This window comes from Ranitomeya imitator, chromosome 6 (genome assembly GCF_032444005.1).
Source record: "Ranitomeya imitator isolate aRanImi1 chromosome 6, aRanImi1.pri, whole genome shotgun sequence".
NCBI lineage: Eukaryota > Metazoa > Chordata > Amphibia > Anura > Dendrobatidae > Ranitomeya > Ranitomeya imitator.
In genome coordinates this window covers 220,315,271-220,338,774 of record NC_091287.1, presented here as the reverse complement: position 1 = coordinate 220,338,774, position 23,504 = coordinate 220,315,271, and the positions used below count along the sequence as shown (strand labels likewise).

General features: G+C 41.3%; 1 protein-coding gene across 1 annotated transcript in view; it reads right to left on the bottom strand.

Moving 5' to 3' along the window:
- Positions 1-18,298: 18,298 nt before the first annotated feature.
- The window catches only part of EPB41L4B (erythrocyte membrane protein band 4.1 like 4B), a 252,755-nt gene continuing 247,549 nt past the window's right edge, over positions 18,299-23,504 (bottom strand). The window contains exon 16 of the mRNA XM_069730489.1: positions 18,299-21,173. Coding sequence (XP_069586590.1) covers positions 21,026-21,173 — 148 coding nt within the window. The 3' untranslated portion in view covers positions 18,299-21,025. The remainder of the gene's footprint in view (positions 21,174-23,504) is intronic.

The window sequence follows — 23,504 nt, the reverse complement described above, 5'->3', positions numbered from 1 at the left end:
CCTAACGCAAACCCTAACCCTAGGGATCCTAACCCTAACACAAACCCTAACCCTAGGGATCCTAACCCTAACACAAACCCTAACCCTAGGGATCCTAACCCTAACTCTAACCCTAACCCAAACCCTAACCCTAGGGATCCTAACCCTAACACAAACCCTAACCCTAGGGATCCTAACCCTAACACAAACCCTAACCCTAGGGATCCTAACCCTAACACAAACCCTAACCCTAACACAAACCCTAACCCTAAGGATCCTAACCCTAACACAAACCCTAACCCTAAGGATCCTAACCCTAACCCTAACACAAACCCTAACCCTAGGGATCCTAACCCTAACTCTAACCCTAACCCTAACACAAACCCTAACCCTAGGGATCCTAACCCTAACACAAACCCTAACCCTAGGGATCCTAACCCTAACACAAACCCTAACCCTAACCATAACCCTAACACAAACCCTAACCCTAGGGATCCTAACCCTAACACAAACCCTAACCCTAACACAAACCCTAACCCTAAGGATCCTAACCCTAACCCTAACACAAACCCTAACCCTAAGGATCCTAACCCTAACACAAACCCTAACCCTAGGGATCCTAACCCTAACACAAACCCTAACCCTAGGGATCCTAACCCTAACACAAACCCTAACCCTAGGGATCCTAACCCTAACACAAACCCTAACCCTAACACAAACCCTAACCCTAGGGATCCTAACCCTAACACAAACCCTAACCCTAGGGATCCTAACCCTAACACAAACCCTAACCCTAACACAAACCCTAACCCTAGGGATCCTAACCCTAACAAAAACTCTAACCCTAACCCTAACACAAACCCTAACCCTAGGGATCCTAACCCTAACACAAACCCTAACCCTAACCCTAGGGATCCTAACCCTAACACAAACCCTAACCCTAACCCTAGGGATCCTAACCCTAACACAAACCCTAACCCTAGGGATCCTAACCCTAACACAAACCCTAACCCTAGGGATCCTAACCCTAACACAAACCCTAACCCTAGGGATCCTAACCCTAACACAAACCCTAACCCTAGGGATCCTAACCCTAACCCAAACTCTAACCCAAACTGTAAAACAAACTCTAGCACAAACTCTAGCACAAACTCTAGCACAAACTCTTGCACAAACTCTTGCACAAACTCTTGCACAAACTCTTGCACAAACTCTTGCACAAACTCTTGCACAAACTCTTGCACAAACTCTAGCACAAACCCTAACACAAACCCTAACCCTAGGGATCCTAACCCTAACACAAACCCTAACCCTAGGGATCCTAACCCTAACACAAACCCTAACCCTAGGGATCCTAACCCTAACCCAAACTCTAACCCTAACACAAACCCAAACCCTAGGGATCCTAACCCTAACCCTAACACAAACCGTAACCCTAACCCTAGGGATCCTAACCCTAACCCAAACCCTAGGGATCCTAACCCTAACAAACTCTAACCCTAACACAAACTCTAACCCTAACCCAAACCCTAACCCTAGGGATCCTAACCCTAACCCTAACAAACCGTAACCCTAACCCTAGGGATCCTAACCCTAACCCAAACTCTAACCCTAACCCTAACACAAACCCTAACCCTAGGGATCCTAACCCTAACCCTAACACAAACTCTAACCCTAACCCTAGGGATCCTAACCCTAACACAAACCCTAACCTTAGGGATCCTAACCCTAACACAAACCCTAACACAAACCCTAACCCTAGGGATCCTAACCCTAACACAAACCTTAACCCTAACCCTAGGGATCCTAACCCTAACACAAACTCTAACCCTAACACAAACCCTAACCCTAGGGATCCTAACCCTAACACAAACCCTAACCCTAGGGATCCTAACCCTAACACAAACCCTAACCCTAACACAAACCCTAACCCTAGGGATCCTAACCCTAACACAAACCTTAACCCTAACCCTAGGGATCCTAACCCTAACACAAACTCTAACCCTAGCCCTAACACAAACCCTAACCCTAGGGATCCTAACCCTAACCCTAACACAAACTCTAACCCTAACCCAAACCCTAACCCAAACCCTAACCCTAGGGATCCTAACCCTAACACAAACCCTAACCCTAACACAAACCCTAACTCTAGGGATCCTAACCCTAACACAAACCCTAACACAAACCCTAACCCTAGGGATCCTAACCCTAACACAAACCCTAACCCTAACACAAACCCTAACCCTAGGGATCCTAACCCTAACACAAACCCTAACCCTAGGGATCCTAACCCTAACACAAACCCTAACCCTAGGGATCCTAACCCTAACACAAACCCTAACCCTAACACAAACCCTAACCCTAGGGATCCTAACCCTAACAAAAACTCTAACCCTAACCCTAACACAAACCCTAACCCTAGGGATCCTGGGTTCCCATTGTGTTATGGGACCGCGTTAAACGGACAGCGTTGCACGGCGAAATTAACGCCGTGCAACGCGTCCGTTAACGCGCCCATTCACTCTAATGGGAACGCGCTACACTAGCGCGTGCCATGATCGGCACGCGCTAGCGACGCGCCGGAGATTCCTGGCGCGCCGCGGACGCTGCTTGCAGCGTCCGAGGCGCGCCCGTGGTCCGTTCCCCGCTCTCGCAGATCGGGGGTCTGCGAGAGCGGGGACGTTACCGCGACCCCGACCGCAGCCCCATATAAAACATTGTGTTAGCGCAATCCGCTAGCGCTAAACGGATTGCACTAACGCAATGTGTCCCTAGCCTAACCCTAACACAAACCCTAACCCTAGGGATCCTAACCCTAACACAAACCCTAACCCTAGGGATCCTAACCCTAACACAAACCCTAACCCTAGGGATCCTAACCCTAACACAAACCCTAACCCTAGGGATCCTAACCCTAACACAAACTCTAACCCTAACCCTAACACAAACCCTAACCCTAGGGATCCTAACCCTAACACAAACCCTAACACAAACCCTAACCCTAAGGATCCTAACACAAACTCTAACACAAACTCTAACCCTAAGGATCCTAACCCTAACCCTAACACAAACCCTAACCCTAACCCTAGGGATCCTAACCCTAACACAAACCCTAACCCTAACCCTAGGGATCCTAACCCTAACACAAACCCTAACCCTAACCCTAGGGATCCTAACCCTAACACAAACCGTAACCCTAACCCTAGGGATCCTAACCCTAACACAAACCCTAACCCTAGGGATCCTAACCCTAACACAAACCCTAACACAAACCCTAACCCTAAGGATCCTAACACAAACTCTAACACAAACTCTAACCCTAAGGATCCTAACCCTAACACAAACCCTAACCCTAGGGATCCTAACCCTAACACAAACCATAACCCTAACCCTAGGGATCCTAACCCTAACACAAACCCTAACCCTAGGGATCCTAACCCTAACACAAACCGTAACCCTAACCCTAGGGATCCTAACCCTAACACAAACCCTAACCCTAACCCTAGGGATCCTAACCCAAACTCTAACCCAAACTCTAACCCAAACTGTAAAACAAACTAACACAAACTCTAGCACAAACTCTAGCACAAACTCTAGCACAAACTCTAGCACAAACTCTAGCACAAACTCTAGCACAAACTCTAGCACAAACTCTAGCACAAACTCTAGCACAAACTCTAGCACAAACCCTAACCCAAACCCTAACCCTAGGGATCCTAACCCTAACACAAACCGTAACCCTAACCCTAGGGATCCTAACCCTAACCCTAACACAAACTCTAACCCTGACCCAAACCCTAGGGATCCTAACCCTAACAAACTCTAACCCTAATACAAACTCTAGCCCTAACCCTAACCCAAACCCTAACCCTAGGGATCCTAACCCTAACAAACCGTAACCCTAACCCTAGGGATCCTAACCCTAACCCTAACACAAACGCTAACCCTAACACAAACCCTAACCCTAGGGATCCTAACCCTAACACAAACTCTAACCCTAACCCTAGGGATCCTAACCCTAACACAAACCCTAACCCTAGGGATCCTAACCCTAACACAAACCCTAACCCTAACAAACCCTAACCCTAACCCTAGGGATCCTAACCCTAACACAAACCCTAACCCTAGGGATCCTAACCCTAACACAAACTCTAACCCTAGCCCTAACACAAACCCTAACCCTAGGGATCCTAACCCTGACACAAACTCTAACCCTAACCCAAACCCTAACCCAAACCCTAACCCTAGGGATCCTAACCAAAACCCTAACCCTAACACAAACCCTAACTCTAGGGATCCTAACCCTAACACAAACGCTAACCCTAACAAACCCTAACCCTAGGGATCCTAACCCTAACCCTAACACAAACGCTAACCCTAACACAAACCCTAACCCTAGGGATCCTAACCCTAACACAAACCCTAACCCTAGGGATCCTAACCCTAACAAACCCTAACCCTAACACAAACCCTAACCCTAGGGATCCTAACCCTAACACAAACCCTAACCCTAACACAAACCCTAACCCTAGGGATCCTAACCCTAACACAAACCCTAACTCTAACCGTAACCCTAACCCTATGGGATCATAACCCTAACCCAAAGGGTTAGGATCCCTAGGGTTAGGGTTAGAGTTTGTGTGTTAGGGTTAGGGTTTGTGTTAGGGTTAGGATTAGGATCCCTAGGGTTATGGCTAGGGTTAGGGTTTGTGTTAGGGTTAGGATCCCTAGGGTTAGGGTTAGGGTTTGTGTTAGGGTTAGGATCCCTAGGGTTATTGCTAGGGTTAGGGTTTGTGTTAGGGTTAGGATCCCTAGGGTTAGGGCTAGGGTTTGTGTTAGGGTTAGGATCCCTAGGGTTAGGGTTAGGGCTAGGGTTAGGGCTAGGGTTTGTGTTAGGGTTAGGATCCCTAGGGTTAGGGCTAGGGTTAGGATCCCTCGGGTTAGGGTTAGGATCCCTAGGGTTAAGGTTAGAGTTTGTGTTACAGTTTGTGTTACAGTTTGTGTTACAGTTTGTGTTTTAGGGTTAGGGTTTGTGTTAGGGTTAGGATCCCTAGGGTTAGGGCTAGGGTTAGAGTTTGTGTTAGGATCCCTAGGGTTAGGGTTTGTGTTAGGGTTTGTGTTAGGGTTAGGATCCCTAGGGTTAGGGTTTGTGTTAGGGTTATGGTTAGGGTTTGTGTTTGGGTTAGAGTTTGTGTTAGGGTTAGGATCCCTAGGGTTAGGGTTTGTGTTAGGATCCCTAGGGTTAGGGCTAGGGTTTGTGTTAGGGTTAGGATCCCTAGGGTTAGGGTTAAGGCTAGGGTTAGGGCTAGGGTTTGTGTTAGGATCCCTAGGGTTAGGGCTAGGGTTAGGATCCCTAGGGTTAGGGTTTGTGTTAGGATCCCTAGGGTTAGGGTTTGTGTTAGGATCCCTAGGGTTAGGGTTTGTGTTAGGATCCCTAGGGTTAGGGTTTGTGTTAGGGTTAGGATCCCTAGGGTTAGGGTTTGTGTTAGGGTTAGGATCCCTAGGGTTAAAGTTAGAGTTTGTGTTACAGTTTGTGTTAGTTTGTTACAGATTGTGTTACAGATTGTGTTACAGATTGTGTTACAGATTGTGTTACAGATTGTGTTTTAGGGTTAGGGTTTGTGTTAGGGTTTGTGTTACAGTTTGTGTTACAGTTTGGGTTAGAGTTTGTGTTTTAGGGTTAGGGTTAGGGTTGGGGGATGGCTTATAAGTGTGTATTCTTGTGTTTTTCTATAAAAACGCATGCAAACGCATGTGCTTAAAAACGCATGCGTTTACATAGACATCAATGGGTTTTTTTTACTGCGAAAAAACGCATGCGTTTTTTTTGCGGCAAAAAAACGCTGCTAAAATTACTACATGTTGCATTTCTGCAACAAAACGCATGCAGTGAAAAAACGCATGCGTTGCAAAAACGCGTCAAAACGCATGCAAAAAACGCATGCGTTTTTAATGTTAAGTATAGGGAAAAAAACGCATGCGTTTCTTTGCGTTTTTTACCGCAAAAAAAAAAACGCAAATGTGAAACCACCCTCAGGGTGCATTTACACTCAAATATTGTGCATGAGCGTTAAACTCTGGTTTAATGATTACCGTACGTACTCTTGAAATTTATAAGATATTTTGGCAAGATGATGGAACAAAACGTTTTATTGCAAATCAACAGGGTTGCAAAAAAACAAGTTAAAAAAAAAACAAGATACACATTGACTGACAACGATTTGAGACGCATAGAATGTCAAGTGATCAGGAACAGATTATCCTCCTGGTGTAATTGCATTGATGAATCAGGAAATAAATGCTTTTTTTTTTTATTAATGGTCTTGCTTACAGGTATGAGCCATGTGGTGTTTACATTTTGTCACCTGTACTTCTTACCTTTAGGAGTACATTTGGCAGTCTGAATAACCATACAAATTTAAAAGGTCTCCCATTTATCATTTGTAGATATGTGGAGAGATAGAAAGCGAATATCTGAGGTGAAAGGTCAGGAAGGCATACTAAAAGATCAAAGAGATAAGACAAAAGCTTCAACCAAGAGTGGGCATGTTGAAGGTCACCAACAGGAACAAACTGAGCCACAACAGATCAAGGAAAGATGGAAAGAGTTCCATGGAGCACCTCTACAAGAATGACTCTGACATGGGGAGATACTAAGCCTGGACATGATAGAAAACCAAACATCTTGAAAGATGAAATTGTTGCGGTGATAACGCTTTTTTCAAACAAAGCACCTGGATGTGACAATATTCTCACAGAGCTAATAAAGTCTTCGGAAGCAGCAGTTTTTGTCATCAAACACCTTTTTCAACAGATATGTACAACTCAAAAATGGACCAAGGACTGGCCAAGATGAGTGTTTTTTCCTATTCACAAGAAGGGAGATGCTACCGACTGTGGAATCTCATATCTCATGCCAGCAAAATACTGAAGATCCTAGAAAGACTGTTACAACCTTACTTTGACAAAGTTGCCAGAGGAACAAGCAGGATTCAGAAAAGGCTGAGGAACATGAGATGGAATTGCTAACATTAAATGGATAATGGAATAGGCCAAAGAATACAACAAGGAGATCTATTTTTGCTTCATCGACTAGAGCAAAGCCTTTGACTTTGTTGATCACCAGAAACTTTGGAATGCTATGAAGGATATGGGTGTACCGAACCATCTGAATAGTTTCATTAGGAACCTATACATCAACCAAGAAGCAACAATCCAAACGGATCACGGCGAAAAGGCATGGTTCAAAGTAGAGCAAGACGTTCGGTATGGCTGCATCCTGTCACTATTTCTCTTACTTTATATGCAGAAGCTATTTTCAGTATGGCTGAACTTGCCGAAAAAGAAGGATTCAAAATTGCTCGCCGAATCATCAACAATCAAGTACGCAGACTATATGACATTGATAGCAAAAAACATAGCGGAATGTAGCACTTATTACGGAGTATCAACATGGAAAGCTCGAATGGTACTGCTGAAAACAAAGATGATAAAGCTATTGGATGGCATAGGAAATCAATAGGAGAATGGCCACGGGAAAATTAAAAATTAAGTCACTAAACAAGGTCTTCAAATTGAGGAAGATTTCACTGGCAACTAAGACACTCGTACATAGTCTGTTGTTTCCTGCAGTAACATATGGATGCGAAACTTGAATGATAAAGAAACAAGACAGAAAAAGAATTGACACCTTCTAAATATGGTGCTGGAGCAGGATGTCATCAATATAATACATGACAAAAAGAACAAACAAATCAATTTTGAAACACATCAAGCCAAAAATGTCACTCTAAGCAAGGATCATAAAGCTATGATTTGCCTACTTTGAACACATCACCCGAACAGAGCAATCACTGGAGAAGGACATCATGGTCAGAAGAATAGAATGAACAAGGTGAAGAGGAATACCAGTAGCCAGATAGCTTGGTACAATCAAGATAATGGCAGAGGAGACTTTAGAGGACCTAGATCTTGTGCAAGCCTAAATATCTTCCTACAGATAGTTCATCCATCAAGTCGCCATGCCTCAAGATCGAGCTGAAAGCTGTTAAATAATAAATCATCATCATCATCATCTGCTTCCAGTCAATGACTTGAAGTTCAGCCTTCAACCTGAGGAAATTACCCTTTTTAAAATTAAGGCCCAGATTCGTAAAAGTGTTTTCACCTCTGACAGATATTCTATGTCCACATTACAGGCAGGGTGATGATGACACGTGAGCTACACATTTTTTTGTAACTAGTATTTTCCAAAGGGGGAATATATATTCTTTTAGTAGAGAAACTCAAGTTCTATGAAGAATTAGTGGGGGTCATTAATTCTACCCTAATGACAAATACTATTAACATAAGCCAATAGTTTGCATATACTGACTATTTTGAAATGTTCCCATTACCACAAAGTCAAAAGAGAAAAGAAGAATCAAAAAGCAAGAAAGATGTGTCAAAATTAAAAATTATATATGTTATACATTGCAGTGAGAATCCATCAGCCGCTGGCTGGGTGTTGAGAGAACCTCTCCATCTGAAGTCCAAGATTTTGCATTTAACGTCTAGTGACTTTTCCCTGGTACTTCAGGAACTCTGCAATAAAAGATTCTAAGTGGGGAACCAGATATACAGTGGGGCAAAAAAGTATTTAGTCAGTCAGCAATAGTGCAAGTTCCACCACTTAAAAAGATGAGAGGCGTCTGTAATTTACATCATAGGTAGACCTCAACTATGGGAGACAAACTGAGAAAAAAAAATCCAGAAAATCACATTGTCTGTTTTTTTATAATTTTTTTGCATATTATGGTGGAAAATAAGTATTTGGTCAGAAACAAACAATCAAGATTTCTGGCTCTCACAGACCTGTAACTTCTTTAAGAGTCTCCTCTTTCCTCCACTCATTACCTGTAGTAATGGCACCTGTTTAAACTTGTTATCAGTATAAAAAGACACCTGTGCACACCCTCAAACAGTCTGACTCTAAACTCCACTATGGTGAAGACCAAAGAGCTGTCAAAGGACACCAGAAACAAAATTGTAGCCCTGCACCAGGCTGGGAAGACTGAATCTGCAATAGCCAACCAGCTTGGAGTGAAGAAATCAACAGTGGGAGCAATAATTAGAAAATGGAAGACATACAAGACCACTGATAATCTCCCTCGATCTGGGGCTCCACACAAAATCCCACCCCGTGGGGTCAGAATGATCACAAGAACGGTGAGCAAAAATCCCAGAACCACGCGGGGGGACCTAGTGAAAGAACTGCAGAGAGCTGGGACCAATGTAACAAGGCCTAGCATAAGTAACACACTACGCCACCATGGACTCAGATCCTGAAGTGCCAGACGTGTCCCACTGCTTAAGCCAGTACATGGATGATCCAGAGGAGTTTTGGGAGAATATCCTATGGTCTGATGAAACCAAACTGGAACTGTTTGGTAGAAACACAACTTGTCGTGTTTGGAGGAAAAAGAATACTGAGTTGCAGCCATCAAACACCATACCTACTGTAAAGCATGGTGGTGGAAACATCATGATTTGGGGCTGTTTCTCTGCAAAGCGGCCAGGACGACTGATCCGGGTACATGAAAGAATGAATGGGGTCATGTATCGTGAGATTTTGAGTGCAAACCTCCTTCCATCAGCAAGGGCATTGAAGATGAAACGTGGCTGGGTCTTTCAACATCACAATGATCCAAAGCACACCGCCAGGGCAACGAAGGAGTGGCTTCGTAAGAAGCATTTCAAGGTCCTGGAGTGGCCTAGCCAGTCTCCAGATCTCAACCCTATAGAAAACCTTTGGAGGGAGTTGAAAGTCCGTGTTGCCAAGCGAAAAGCCAAAAACATCACTGCTCTAGAGGAGATCTGCATGGAGGAATGGGCCAACATACCAACAACAGTGTGTGGCAACCTTGTGAAGACTTACAGAAAACGTTTGACCTCTGTCATTGCCAACAAAGGATATATTACAAAGTATTGAGATGAAATTTTGTTTCTGACCAAATACTTAATTTCCACCATAATATGCAAATAAAATGTTAAAAAAAACAGAATGTGATTTTCTGGATTTTTTTTTCTCAGTTTGTCTCCCATAGTTGAGGTCTACCTATGATGTAAATTACAGATGCCTCTCATCTTTTTAAGTGGTGGAACTTGCACTATTGCTGACTGACTAAATACTTTTTTGCCCCAGTGTAGAAGGTTATGGCAGTATACAGTGTACCCTTTGTATAAGAAGCAAAGCAGAGAATTTGTGCCCACCATAGTTGTAATTATTACATCCTCCAACGAGCTGCTTGGAGAGTAGGTTCATGCAGTACATTCAGACAGTCCTAATAATCTCATATTACAGTGACCAAGTCTTTCACTGGCCATCTAGCTGCTTATTTAATTTGTTTGTGCTTCAACAACTGATAAAAGGCCCTACACTGATTTGCAAGGTATGGGAGGGTACCCTTTAGTTCACATGTCAAACTCTTGCTCACTGGCCACATCTGGCTCTCAGGGTGAGTATATTTGGCCCAGCATTGCAATTTAAACTATATTGGCATCCTAAATACAGATACAGTTGAATGCAATGATGGAGGAATAAGCATCAGTTGACGCTCCCTCTACCATAATTCTCCCTCTGAGTCTGATATCTCAGTGCAGAGGGCACGCTGACATCATTGTAACATGCCTGATGTACTGAGATGTGCAGAGGATTTAAATACACTATGAAGAGGCAGTAGAACCAAGGGAACAGACAGATGTTAGGTTTTTATTTTTTTTATGTGGGGCCTATTATACTGCATGGAACACTATTTGTGCCCATTATACTGTATGGAGCAATCTGTGGTGACATTGTACTGCATGGAACACTTTTTGAGACCACTATACCGTGTGGGGCCACTATACAGTAAGGAACACTTTTTGTTGTCATTATAATGTATGCAGCACTATGTAGGGCCATTATACCCCATGCAGCACTGTGTGGGGCCCTTATACTGTATAGAAGGCAATGCAGGGCCTGTTATACTGTATGGAGGACTTTTTTTTGGTCATTATGCTGTATGGAGGGCTGTGTGATGATTACAGGTGGAGAATCATACTGTGTTGGGCTCACTATTCTTTGTCATGGGGGCATAAGGGTAATCATAATGTGTGCGTGGAGGGTACAGAGGAGGAATTCGCTGTGGGGTTATCATACTGTGGGGCATTTTTGTTTGCATAATACTTTATTATCTGTATTATTCAAGATTTTTTATCATTTGAAATTATATATTTAAATGAGGCCTTTGGGCCATATGCTTTTTACTACTTTCACATAACATATTATTCAAATATCTATTTATTCAAATGTACTTTGTTGGTAGGACAATCCCTTTAAAGGCGTTGTCCAGACTTTTGGTATAATTTGTGTATGTATCTAGGCTGCAGAATGTTGACAGTTTGTAATATACTCCCTGTCAGCATTCTGCATGGTGTTCTAGATAGCACACTTCATCATGTGAGCAGCTCTCTTCGGATTCTTGAAGAGTGGTTCACTCCCTGACTAAAGTTTTCCTGTGTGGCAGAGATGTTGCAACAGATACCACCCCTAGTCCCTACGAGACCCTCCCCCTGCAGCACACAGCGCAACGCAGCAGGGGAATGACAGCTGATCAGACTAACCAGGAAGGAAAAGGCTTCAACATAGGTGAATAAAACGTGATGTGTCCATCCATCCCCTCATCAATCCCTCCCTCATACCTCCATCTCTCCAGCCCTCATCCATCTATAGTAGACTGAAGTTCTGCAGCAGCTGAGGTATATTATGTGGTATATACAGTATATATATACAGTTGTGCTCAAAACTTTACATACCCCGGCAATATTTTGCCTTATTGGCCTTTTTCAGAGAATATGTTACCTTTAGTAGCCATTCAAACCCATTTGTGTCAACTTCTGTACATGTTATCAGGCCAAAATCACCAGGGTATGTGAACTCATTTGGATGTTTTGGGCTGTCATGATTTAAAAAGAGAAGACAATAGTTTAGCAATAAATGGCTTCACCCAACCAATTACCATGAGTGGAGAAAAAGTTTTGGTGTTAGCATTCACATTCTCTGAGAAAAGGCCAAGAAAGCAAAAATTCTGCCAAGGTATGTAAAGTTTTGAGCACAACTATATGTGGAGTGCAGTGATTGTGCTGCTTTCCACAGATGAGCAGACTGCTCTGTTATTGCCAATACTGGTGCGAGTGTGCAGCGGGTGGGCCGAGGTTGGTGCTGGACGCTGACGCTGGGCGGTGCCAGCACTGGTTGTGAGGTTAGATAATAAAGCACAGGCGCGGTCAAGTTTCATAGAGTAGCAGGTAAACAAAGTGACTAAAGTGAAATTCAGAACGAAAAGCAGAAAAAAATCTATAGGGGTAATGTATATTACAATACAGCACAGATTAGCTTTAAAAAACGGCATTTCATGGTAGGACAACTTGCTTGTTTCCATATGAATAAGTTTATCGTTCTATTTGATGATCTGTAAAAACTTCCTCAATTGTAGACATTTTTTAATAAATATTAAGGTTGGCCCACGACTTTTTCCAAGCTTTTAATTTTGGCCCTCTGTGTATTTTAATTTGACACCCCTACACTAGGTAGTTGTCCAGAGGGGGAGTCCAGGGTTCTCCTGACATTACATTCTGCTTCTTATCGTGTCTAAGGCCAGTCTCACACGTCCAGATAATTCCGGTACCGTAATTATCCGTGTCCGTGAGCTCACGTAGGCCATCCATGCGGCACACGTGTGCCGCCCGTGTGCCGACTGGGTACCACACGGAGCGTGCACGAGACAGCGCTAGAGATAAGCGCTGTCCCCTGCATCTGGTGCTGAAGCCGCCATTCATATCTTCTCTCCAGCAGCATTCGCTGGAGAGAAGATATGTAAAATCCTTTTTTTTTTTGTTTTTTCGTGTTTAAAATAAAGATCCCTGCTTACTGTAGCGCTGTCTCCTGCACAGCACATGGACAGCGACATTAATGGGTCCGTGTAATCCGTGTGCTCCCACGATCACTGACATGTCTCCGTGTTTTGCACATGGACACACGGTCAGTGAAAACACGCTGACATGTGCAGAGACACATTGATTTCAATGTGTCTACATGAGTCAGTGTTCCCGGTACGTGAGGAAACTGTCACCTCACGTACCGGAGCCACTGACGTGTGAAACCGGCCTAAAGAGGAGCTCAGCAGCTGTATTCGGTTCTCGCGATCTTGTCTAATTTGAGCTTTTCCCTACAATCTGCCAACTATGGCAGTTGCTGTTTTTAGACAAACATTACAGCCTTTATTTAGTGCACCTCAAATTATAAACATTTTGGGCTCAAAATTCTTTACAGATTAGGTGAAAAATATTTCCAAAACGTTGAATCAAAATTTGTAATATAAATCCATAGCTTCTCTTCACATAGTCATAGTGATAAATGTTGACATTTTTCTGGCCTGCAGCAATCACTATGGCTAGAAGACTACTGATGATTTTTTAATTTTTTGGTAGGCACTATAATACACTATATTATACACTGTAAATGATGATGCTGGCTTTACTTATATGAAAATATATTGCCCTTTATGGCAGAAAATCACCAGTAACTGAGGTAGAGCAGTTTGTTCGTGCTATTGAGAAACCTGTGTGGCCTAATCAGTCTACCACGGGTTGCAGAGTCTTAGCACTTGTCTCCCATCAAGCACATATGGGACAGCAATGTTCAGCAATTGCAAAGGAAGCTGCCAGTAGCAGATTTTGATGATTTGCATGCCCAAATGAAATTTTGTGTGACAGAACATTCCTCAGCAACCATTACATATCCTCACTGATATCATGCCAATGAATATTTCTTTGTGTGTTGCTTATACTCTATCTTGAATAAATTCAGGTATTTTGACAACCGTTCCCATTTTCATCATTATCATATCAATAACATGTCTATCGATCCTGTGATTTCCATATTTCCACAACTTTTCTTTATTGGTGTTGTAAATTCGATGCTGAGAAGTATTTATGTTAAGGTTGCAAAAACACCCATTTTTTGTATCCTAGCCATTTAGTTCCAATTCCTAAAGTAGATGTCGATAGAGGTAAACACTTCTTTTGGGTCATAGCCTACACATGTAAAAGACGCATAACGGTAGGACAGAAGAATAAAGGATATATGTCACCTTTACATACACTAAAAGGATGATCTGAACATTGAGAAAAATATAGTTCTTAAAATATCTATTTAATTTAAAAAAAGGCATTTTTTGGCATCTGGATAAAATAAATTCTACAGAGTCCAAAGAGTAAACTACAATGTAATGTGTTTCAATAAAGCAGCTGGTGAATGTGGCAAACCAGGCATGGCTGACTCAATCATATGCTGGGTGAGGCTGTAAAGACAGAACTGTGAATTATAACAGACACACATCAATGAAAAGCAAATTTGTAATATTTAAAAGCAATTAGTTTTATTTGTACCTAGCACATACAATGAAGAGTCACACAAAATATTGTTGGGGATAGGACTGTAAACAAACATTCATAGCCAATTTTTTAATATGAAAACACTGAATATGTAGAAATTCCCTGTGTAGAAAAAGTTATCAGTTATTTAGAATCAGCAATATTCCGTGAGTTATAGATTTTTAACCTGTCACCCCCGGGCGTTTTTAAGTAAAACAGCCACCTTCAGCAGCACTAAGGCTGCATTCTGTGAAGGTGGCTCTTATGTTTAGTATCCCTAGAAATGCTGAAATAATCACTTTTATGAATTGCCCACCATACCTCTATTGTGTCCCGGAGGTATGTCTTCTCCCCTGGTGGCCTCCGAGACGTCAATCATCTCCCTCTTGCGTCTGTGCGCCGCCTCCTGTGTTTCTATTACATGCCCGGCGCCTGCGCTCTGCCAACATTTCTCGCAGGATTTAAGTTAACGGGCAGCACGCACGGCGAATGCCCGAGAAATGTTGGTAGAGCGCAGTGTTGGGCATGTAACAGAAACACAGGAGGCGGCGCACAGACGCAAGAGGGAGATGATTGACGTCTTGGAGACGGTTGACACCAGGGGAGAAGACATACCTCCGGGACACAATAGAGGTATGGCGGGCAATTTATAAAATTGATTATATCAGCATTCCTAGGGATACTAAGCATAAGAGCCACCTTCACAGAATGCAGCCTTAATGCTGCTGAAGGTGGCTCTTTTACTTAAAATATGCCCTGGGGGGGTGACAGGTTCCCTTTAATATTAAATGTTGGAACTGTGGTTGTTAGTTTGTGTTTCTTCATTAAATATACAGTACTCTGCAGCTTTTTTCACATCTAAAACTTTTGCAAAGTAGGAATGTTTTCAAATCTAGAAATGTTAATTGTTTATTTTTATTACTTGCTCGTTGATAAAAATAAACTAGTAACATTTCTAGATTTGAAAACATTCCTACTTTGCAGCATTTTTTTCACATCTAAACTTTTGCAGAGTACTGTATATTTGGTGTAACCTCCTATTGCCTTCAAGACCGCAAGATTTCTTCTAGGTACTTTTTCATACAGTTTCTGAAAGAACTCAGAAAGGAGATTGAGCCAGTTCTCTTGGAGAACTAACCACATATCCTTATGAATGTAAGCTTATGCAAATTCTTCTGCCTTTTTATGTAATCCCAGAAAGATGCGATGGTGAGATCAGGACTCTCTGGGTCCATATCTTCACCTCCAGGACTCTTTGTTCATCTTCACGTTGAAGATAGTCCTTAATGATATCGACTCCAAAATTATTCTGAGCAGGTTAACAACCCCATACATACAGCCAAACAGACATCTCTCTGATGGTATTGTATGATCGAAAAATATCTACCTATATTACTCAGCACCAATGACAACAGGAAATGAAAATGTTGAAGGCCATGTACGCAGTGGTCAACCAAGGAAATTTAGTCCACCAAATGAAAGACACATCATGCTTCCCATTGAAAAACGAAGATGTGAGATCAGAACTGGCAAACTGGCAGCAAGCAGTAGAACTCAGCTACACTCCTCCACCGTTTGGAAAAGTCTGTCCAAGTGGATAAATTATGCATTACAGCACAAACTGGGGTGCAGAAAAAAATGGCAGCAAGTACTCTGGAGTCAAAATTTGTAATATCTGGTACAAAAGGCAATTCGTTTGCTAAAGGGCTGAAGACCAGTACAATAAAGTGTTTGCAGAGGAGTTTAGAATTTGGTAAAGATTAATGGTGTCCTCAAATGCTGAGAAATACAACATGAAATACCTTCAGGAAAATGTCCAATAGACTCAAAATTTATTCTGTAGCAAGAATCCCATGCAAAGATCCAATATCATCAAGAACTATCTTCATCGTAAAAAGGCCAACTAGTCCTGGAAGTGATGTCATGGCCCCCACAGAACCCTGAACGCAACATCATCAAATCTGTCTGGGATTGTACAAAGAGGCAAAAAGGATTTCCACAAGACTGCACCCCACATAAGGGTGGGTTCTTCAAGATAATAGTACAATTTGCCTTCCCAGTTCCTTCAGAAACCGTACAAGTGTAATTACAAGAATTGATGCCTTAATGTTTTTTTTTTTTGTTGTTTTTTTTTTTTTAAGGCAAAACGGTGGGAAGACCAAATATTAATTTGATTTAGATTATTTTGTTCATGTACTTTGTGGATTGATAAACTATTAACGCTTCTATTCTTGAAAGCATTCTTATTTGGCAGCATTTTTTACACACTGAATTTTTGCACAGATTGTACATACACACAACTATATAGTAGTGTATATGAATATAGATCTTTATATATATTACATACAGCTATATACTTATTTATCTGAAACTACAGAACACAAAATGGGCCTCTTGTCAAAATAATCTAGTACAACTGTTGGCCTAGTTGCTCATGGAAACTAATTCAAGTAGAGTTTTCATGGTTAGCAAAACAGTACTTGAAGGAGTTTTTCAGTCAGTGTTTTAAGGCAGACCAAAAAGTAGATTCAAAGATAATGGGAAATATAAAAAGAATGACTTCTACTTTCTTTTACTGCAAACGCTAAGGCTATGTGCCCACGTTGCAGAATAGAATTAGATTTTTCTGCTTCAAATCCACACTCCTTTGTCCAGGAAAACGCTTGTGGATTTGAATGCGTTTTTGTTGCATTTTTCAAGCATTTTTGTCACGTTTTTCATGCTTTTTTTCCAAGCGTTTTCCTATACAACTCTATGGCGACGGAATTGCCGCAATTCCGCAAAATTAATGAACATGCTGCGTATTTTTCTGCGATGCAATTTTGCTGCGGAAAAATACGCAGCATGGGCACAGCAATTGCGGAATGCTATTAAAATGAATGGGATGCGTTTTGTGAGCGTTTAAGCATCTTCGCAGCGGAAAAACGCGGCGAAAACGCTTAAAAAATGCAATGTGGGCACACAGCCTAACTAACTAAAAAAAAAAGAATGAAGAACTGCCAAAAATTGTGCTGTTTCTACAGTGTGTAAAACTATCTGAGCCATGTTCACCTTTGCAGTCGAATCGTTTTGGGGCCTTGCTCCATCAGGGATATTTTGCCCATCTAATCGGAAGACCCCATGTGAAGGAAGACTGTTGAGCACCATTTTTCTGCATTTGACAAAACACTGTGGATTCAGTTACAAAGAGAAGAAATACACAATTGTGAACAGAGATGAAAAAATGCTCAGCGCAGTATGGATGTGCGTAACGAGGCAAGTTCTTCCATTTGTCGTATTTGATAAAGAGCCATGTTCCCTGTTAAATGTGCTTGAACGTGTATTTATACATTAGGGTGACTAATTACTTGGTAACTCTCAACAGTGTATGCCATTAAGGTCTGAGCAGATCGCTTTCAAGAATAAAGAACAAATAAAAGATGGTGAAACTCTGCAACATAAATCAAGTGCTGTAATAGAAGAAAACAATGGGCCTCCTTTATTCAAAGCAGTCTTACAAAAAACTAATCTTCATGCACATAAAATCCAAAGTGTAGCTTTCATTTTCTTTATCCGTTATGGAAATTGTAAGCTATACAATGACTGGAAAATATTACTGCAAATTCAGTGACAATACAATATCCTCTTCGATATAAACCAATATTCCAGTGTACGTTATATCTGTACACATTTAAAATGGTATTTCAGTGTTTGTTTTCTTTCCATATGATAAAATTAAGATAAGGCTATAATGGCACTAATATACAAAAATAATGTATTTTTTTCTTTATTTATTTAAGAGCAACCAGTTGTGCATTAACCTAACAATGAAACAACATTATTTACAATAGATGTGAAACATTAAAAGAAAAAGTTAAAACATTAAAAAGATTGATTTGTTTAATCATAAATAAACTATCTTAAAAGGCACGAGTAGTAAAAAAAAAAATCCCTGTCGTCACAGCAGCAGGTTCTATCTCCATCAGTTAAGCAAGCTTTTTTTTTGCAGAATACAATAAAAGTTCAAGTCTTATAGGTTTACAGTCTCTAACCAGCTGTGCATAGGGAAGTTTGTATGCTTCCAAGTCAAGGAAAGTGGAAAATCCCTTTGAAACTTGTACGCCACTTGTGCAAATGTGGAACTGCATGACCACAGATAATGCCATCCATCTATAGTACCCAATGAAAACAATTCTGAAATCAGCACCAGGTTGAAAGATAAGGTCAAAACCAAGACTATGGGTGTGCCATGGTAACTCAGATACTGTCTAATGGACAGCGCTCTAACAACTGGATCTGCTAGATTCCTTCCACTTGCTCAGTGTTCCTATGCCTCCATATAACAAAGCAAATGCATATTTCCAATCATGCAGTCACTGTTGGCAGGTCATAAGTAGAGTATTACCATTTTTCATTCTAAAGTTAAAACAATATACACTCAAGAAATAAATAAAATTATATACTAAAGCAACATAATTTATTAAAAATTATTGCATGTATTGCCCGAATCAAAACCTGAAATTCTGGCTGCAGATCTCACTCCATTTTATTCAGGCGTGACTGCTTGTGTGTGACATGCTAACAGGTTTAATTGCAATTCATTATTTTCCTCAAAATTGGAGCTTTAAAGCTCCACCTAATATGACTACAGCCAAGAAGAGACCTAAGGAGTGACTTCTATAGTCACACCTGTAATTCCAGGGAAAAGGCAAACTATCAGCAGGATTTCACAACGCTAACTATTCATATGTGCATGCAGCCATTTGAGAAACAAGTCCACTAATGGGGCTTTCAGCTGCACGGATCAGGTCATACCCTATAAATAACCAATGATAAAGGAATCTGGCACTTAGTAGGATAAAAAGGTGTTATTTATTCATGTTAAATAGTCTATAGGTGTGTGACGTTTCGGTCTAACTAACCTTCAGCAGACATAAATTAAATAGAAATGCAGCAAGATGAACAAAGCAAGTAATGGGCCAACAGTGTCAGAAGCCAGGAGTGAACGGTGAATTGTAATCCTACTGAGTTCCAGATTCCTTTATCATAGAATACCTTTACATGGCCAGTCCATGCCTCAGTTACTGAGAAATCAGTGTTTGAATTGATATGCAAATGGATATGGTAGATCTGAAGCTTCTGTCACTCCAGCTCTATTCCCAGACCAGCAGTGCCTCCACTTACTTGACTAACATCCTCTATGCTGTATGACTTCAGGTAAATGAGTGTTCGGACAAGAAGGAACAGTCAGCAGCAGTCGGTGAAAAGCGCTGAAGTGATAAAAGCTCCAGATCCACAGCCTCATTTGCCTATAAATTCAAATGCTGATTTCTCAGTAATGAAGGAATGGACCAGCCATGTTAAAGTAATTCAAAACAGGGTGCTGTTAACAAGATTCCTCAATCATTTGTCATAAATGCTTGTGTCACACAAGTTAGCAGCTATATAAGGAGGAGAATCTGCAATTTATTTTGGTTGGGATGGATTTTTGTATTTCATAGATAATGCATGAGGAACGATCAGCAGATCAACCACTAATTGGGCATTCTAACAAGCATCAGTTTTTTTACCTGAAGTTTATGGATGACATATTGCATTTCCTATAACTGAAAATTAGCTCCAATCAATGACTAATACAAAAATTCAATGGAGGTGCATGGTGAAGCTCCATTCGATGTGTAGCAACTACTGCTAGGTACTGCAGATCAGCTCCTATTCTTTTGAGAATAGCTGAGTACTTTTTCCTTGAGAATAAGAGTTGATCAGCAGTCCTTGCAGTGACTGCTACATATGGATTAGAGCTGTTCAGTGCATCTCCATTCATTGTCTACATCTGGAGACCAGAGTGCTGATAATGGCTGATCGAAGGGGGTGCCAGGAATCAGACCCGAACAGGTCAGATATTGATAAGCTATCAGATGAACAGGTCATCAATATCATATTACTATACAAGTCCTTGAAAGGTTAAATCTTTCATGAAACTAAAAAATTGCATTATGCATTAGGGCACATATAGCGTTTCAGATGCTTCCTATAAAAAGTGCATTGTAAGTTGTCCAATATCTTAGCATCCAAGTGTTTTTGAGTTCTAAAAGTTAAGCAATTTACTTCAATCCATAATGATACATAATGCTAAATACAATGGCATAGCTCAAATGTGCATGAAGTGCATAGTACTTACCAAATGTTTGGGAAAGATCAATTTCAGGATTTTATATTTGACCTGGCGATAGTCGTAATCAACTCATCATCGCACTATATGTAGATTTAAGGACCAACAAACTCTGTTGTTTTTTTTTTTAAAGCAACAGTAATAGAATAAATACATATCGAGATTGCCTATAGCATTTTGGCCTTAATATACATATTCATTGTCTTCACATATTCACTATATTGAAATGCAATATGCCAAATACATTTTAACAGTCTTTCCCAATAAACAAATTATGTGAAATTCATACAACTAAAAAATAAACATTTTTCTACCTGAGAGATTAGCTTGAAAACTTAAGCATTTGTACTTTACACAATACTTGGATTCGGATGGTGACAGACAGATGAGTTCATGAATGTAATGGGAATCTGATGATGGCTGGAGTTAGTCTTATGGTTTTCACAGAGTTGTCATGAGTTTGTCTTGATAAAGAATGCTTTGAATGCCTCCCAAATTCCTTTGGTTTTGATCTTGGATATATCGTGTGTTTCTGCCTTCCCCACTGGAGACTGGTTTCCAAAATGCCCTGTCATCATGAGAAGATGGCCTGTGCCATTTGCACAGTCATTGGTTAGTTACAAATGGAACTAATCTAAATACACTCTAAGTTATGAATAAGCATCAAAACACTTGAACAATAAAAAGAAAAACGCAGAAAAATTATTTTCACTAAAATCTTTATATAATTACGGTAGTTGTCTACAAAAGTTTAGAATGTTATGACAAAGAACATGGCTGCGTTTTGCTATACAGCAGACACTAATCTCAATTTGCTATTGCCAATCACCAATAAATGATCAAATAACATTTAGCAGATGGATCAAGTGTACCATTCTAAGAGGACCAGTGATAAACCCAAGGCATCAAGAACAGAGTGGAAGGTAGTGAGGAAGAGAAGAGGCAGGACATAACCAGAATGCGACACCTTGCAAGTGACCCTTTGGATCAGTGGTCCCCAACTCCAGGCCTCGAGAGCCGCCAACAGTGCAGGTTCTCAGGATTTCCTTAGTATTGCACAGGGGTTGGAATCATCACCTGTGCAGATGATCACATTACCACCGAAGCAATACTAAAGAAATCCTGAAAACCTGCACTGTTGGCGGCCCTTGAGGCCTGGAGTTGGGGACCCCTGCTTTGGATGAATAAACAGATCTACAATATAGACTTCTCTCACACGTCACTGATTCATGTTCTTAAAACACGTACCAATTATAGTTTTTGGAGGATGTTTAGGCTATGTGCACATGTTGCAGATTCGTGTGCGGATTTTTCCGCACACTTTTTGCCAAATCCGCAGGTAAAATGCACAGCGATTTACCGCTTATTTCCTGCGGTTTTTGTGCGGATTCCACCTGCGGTTTTACACCTGCGGATTCCTATTGAGGAGCAGGTGTAAACCGCTTCGGAATCCGCACAAAGAATTGACATGCTGCGGAAAATACAACGCAGCGTTTCCATGCAGTATTTTCCACACCATGACACCATGGGCACTGCGGATTTTATTTTCCATACGTTTACATGGTACTGTACAACGCATAGAAAACTGCTGTGAATCCGCAGTGGCCAATCCGCTGCAGATCCGCAGCAAAACCCGCAACGTGTGCACATAGCCTTACAGGTTGTTTTATTTGCAGTTCAGTTGTCTGCGAAGATTAAAAACTGGGACACATCAGTTTTCTTATGCAATTTGCAAATCAAAAACCCATTCATGTTAATGTCTGCAAATTTATTAAAGTATTTTGCATACGAGAAAAACTGATGTCTTACTGATGACAGAAACAGAAAATTGACAAAAAAAAAAGTTGATGAGAGTTGGATCCAGGACACTGATGAAGAAATGGGACTTTTTTTCTCGTAGGAAAAAAAGTATGTCATAATGAGGCCTTCGTAGGACTATGTATGTCACAATGCATTGAACATATTGTAACTTTTGCCAGCGTAAAGGCTTGTGAAGACCAGCGTATTTTCAGTACGAGTGCGATCCAACGAAACATCGGATAGCACTCGACCAATCATTCTATGAGGCCCTGCACATGTCCTACGGTATATACTATGTTCGAGTAAAAAAAAAAAAAAAAAAAATCACAGCATACCCTAGTTTTATCCGATATTCGGATAGATCTCGTTCATGCAGGTCAATGGGTCTCTGGAAACATCGGACTACTCTCGGATGACATCTGAGTAGTGTCAGATTTCTACGGACTGACAGAATGGAGAAGATGGAGAAATTCTTTCCATCTTCAGATCACATCTCGCAAGAGTATACATATGCTCGTCTGCATCTGCCCTTAAAGGAGTATTCCCATTTCCAAGATCCTTTCCCAAATATGTAGTAGGTGTAATAATAATAATAGCAAATACCATCAATTACAAATTTAGTATAGTTTTTCAGATTCCGCTATGTTTCTTTCCTCATGTGCAGGCATTGCAGGCCTTAGGCTTCCATGGTTATAACCAGAGTTGACAAATTTGTTCGGGTTATGTTCTTTGCTCTTATTATGCAAGCTATAGCGCTTACCGAATATGACGAAGAGGGAACATGGCTTCCTGAATCGCTCCTGATCAGCGCCAAATTTGCATGTGTCGCGGCTGTGTGACAGCCAAAGCACATGCATGGAGACCCCAACAAACAGGCTCTCCTTGCATGTGCTGTGACTGTGACACAGCCATGACACATGCAGCTGTGGCGCCCGACAGCTGATCAGCCAAAGCGATCCAGGAAGCCGGGTTCCCTCTGCAGCTTATTTGGCAAGAGCTATAGCTTGCCGAATAATCAGGCACCCAAACAAATTCGCTCAACTCTAGATACGACCACTGATATAGTGACAGTTAGCTAGTTGCTAGTGGTCGAAACTAGAGAGTTGAGCGAATTTGATCG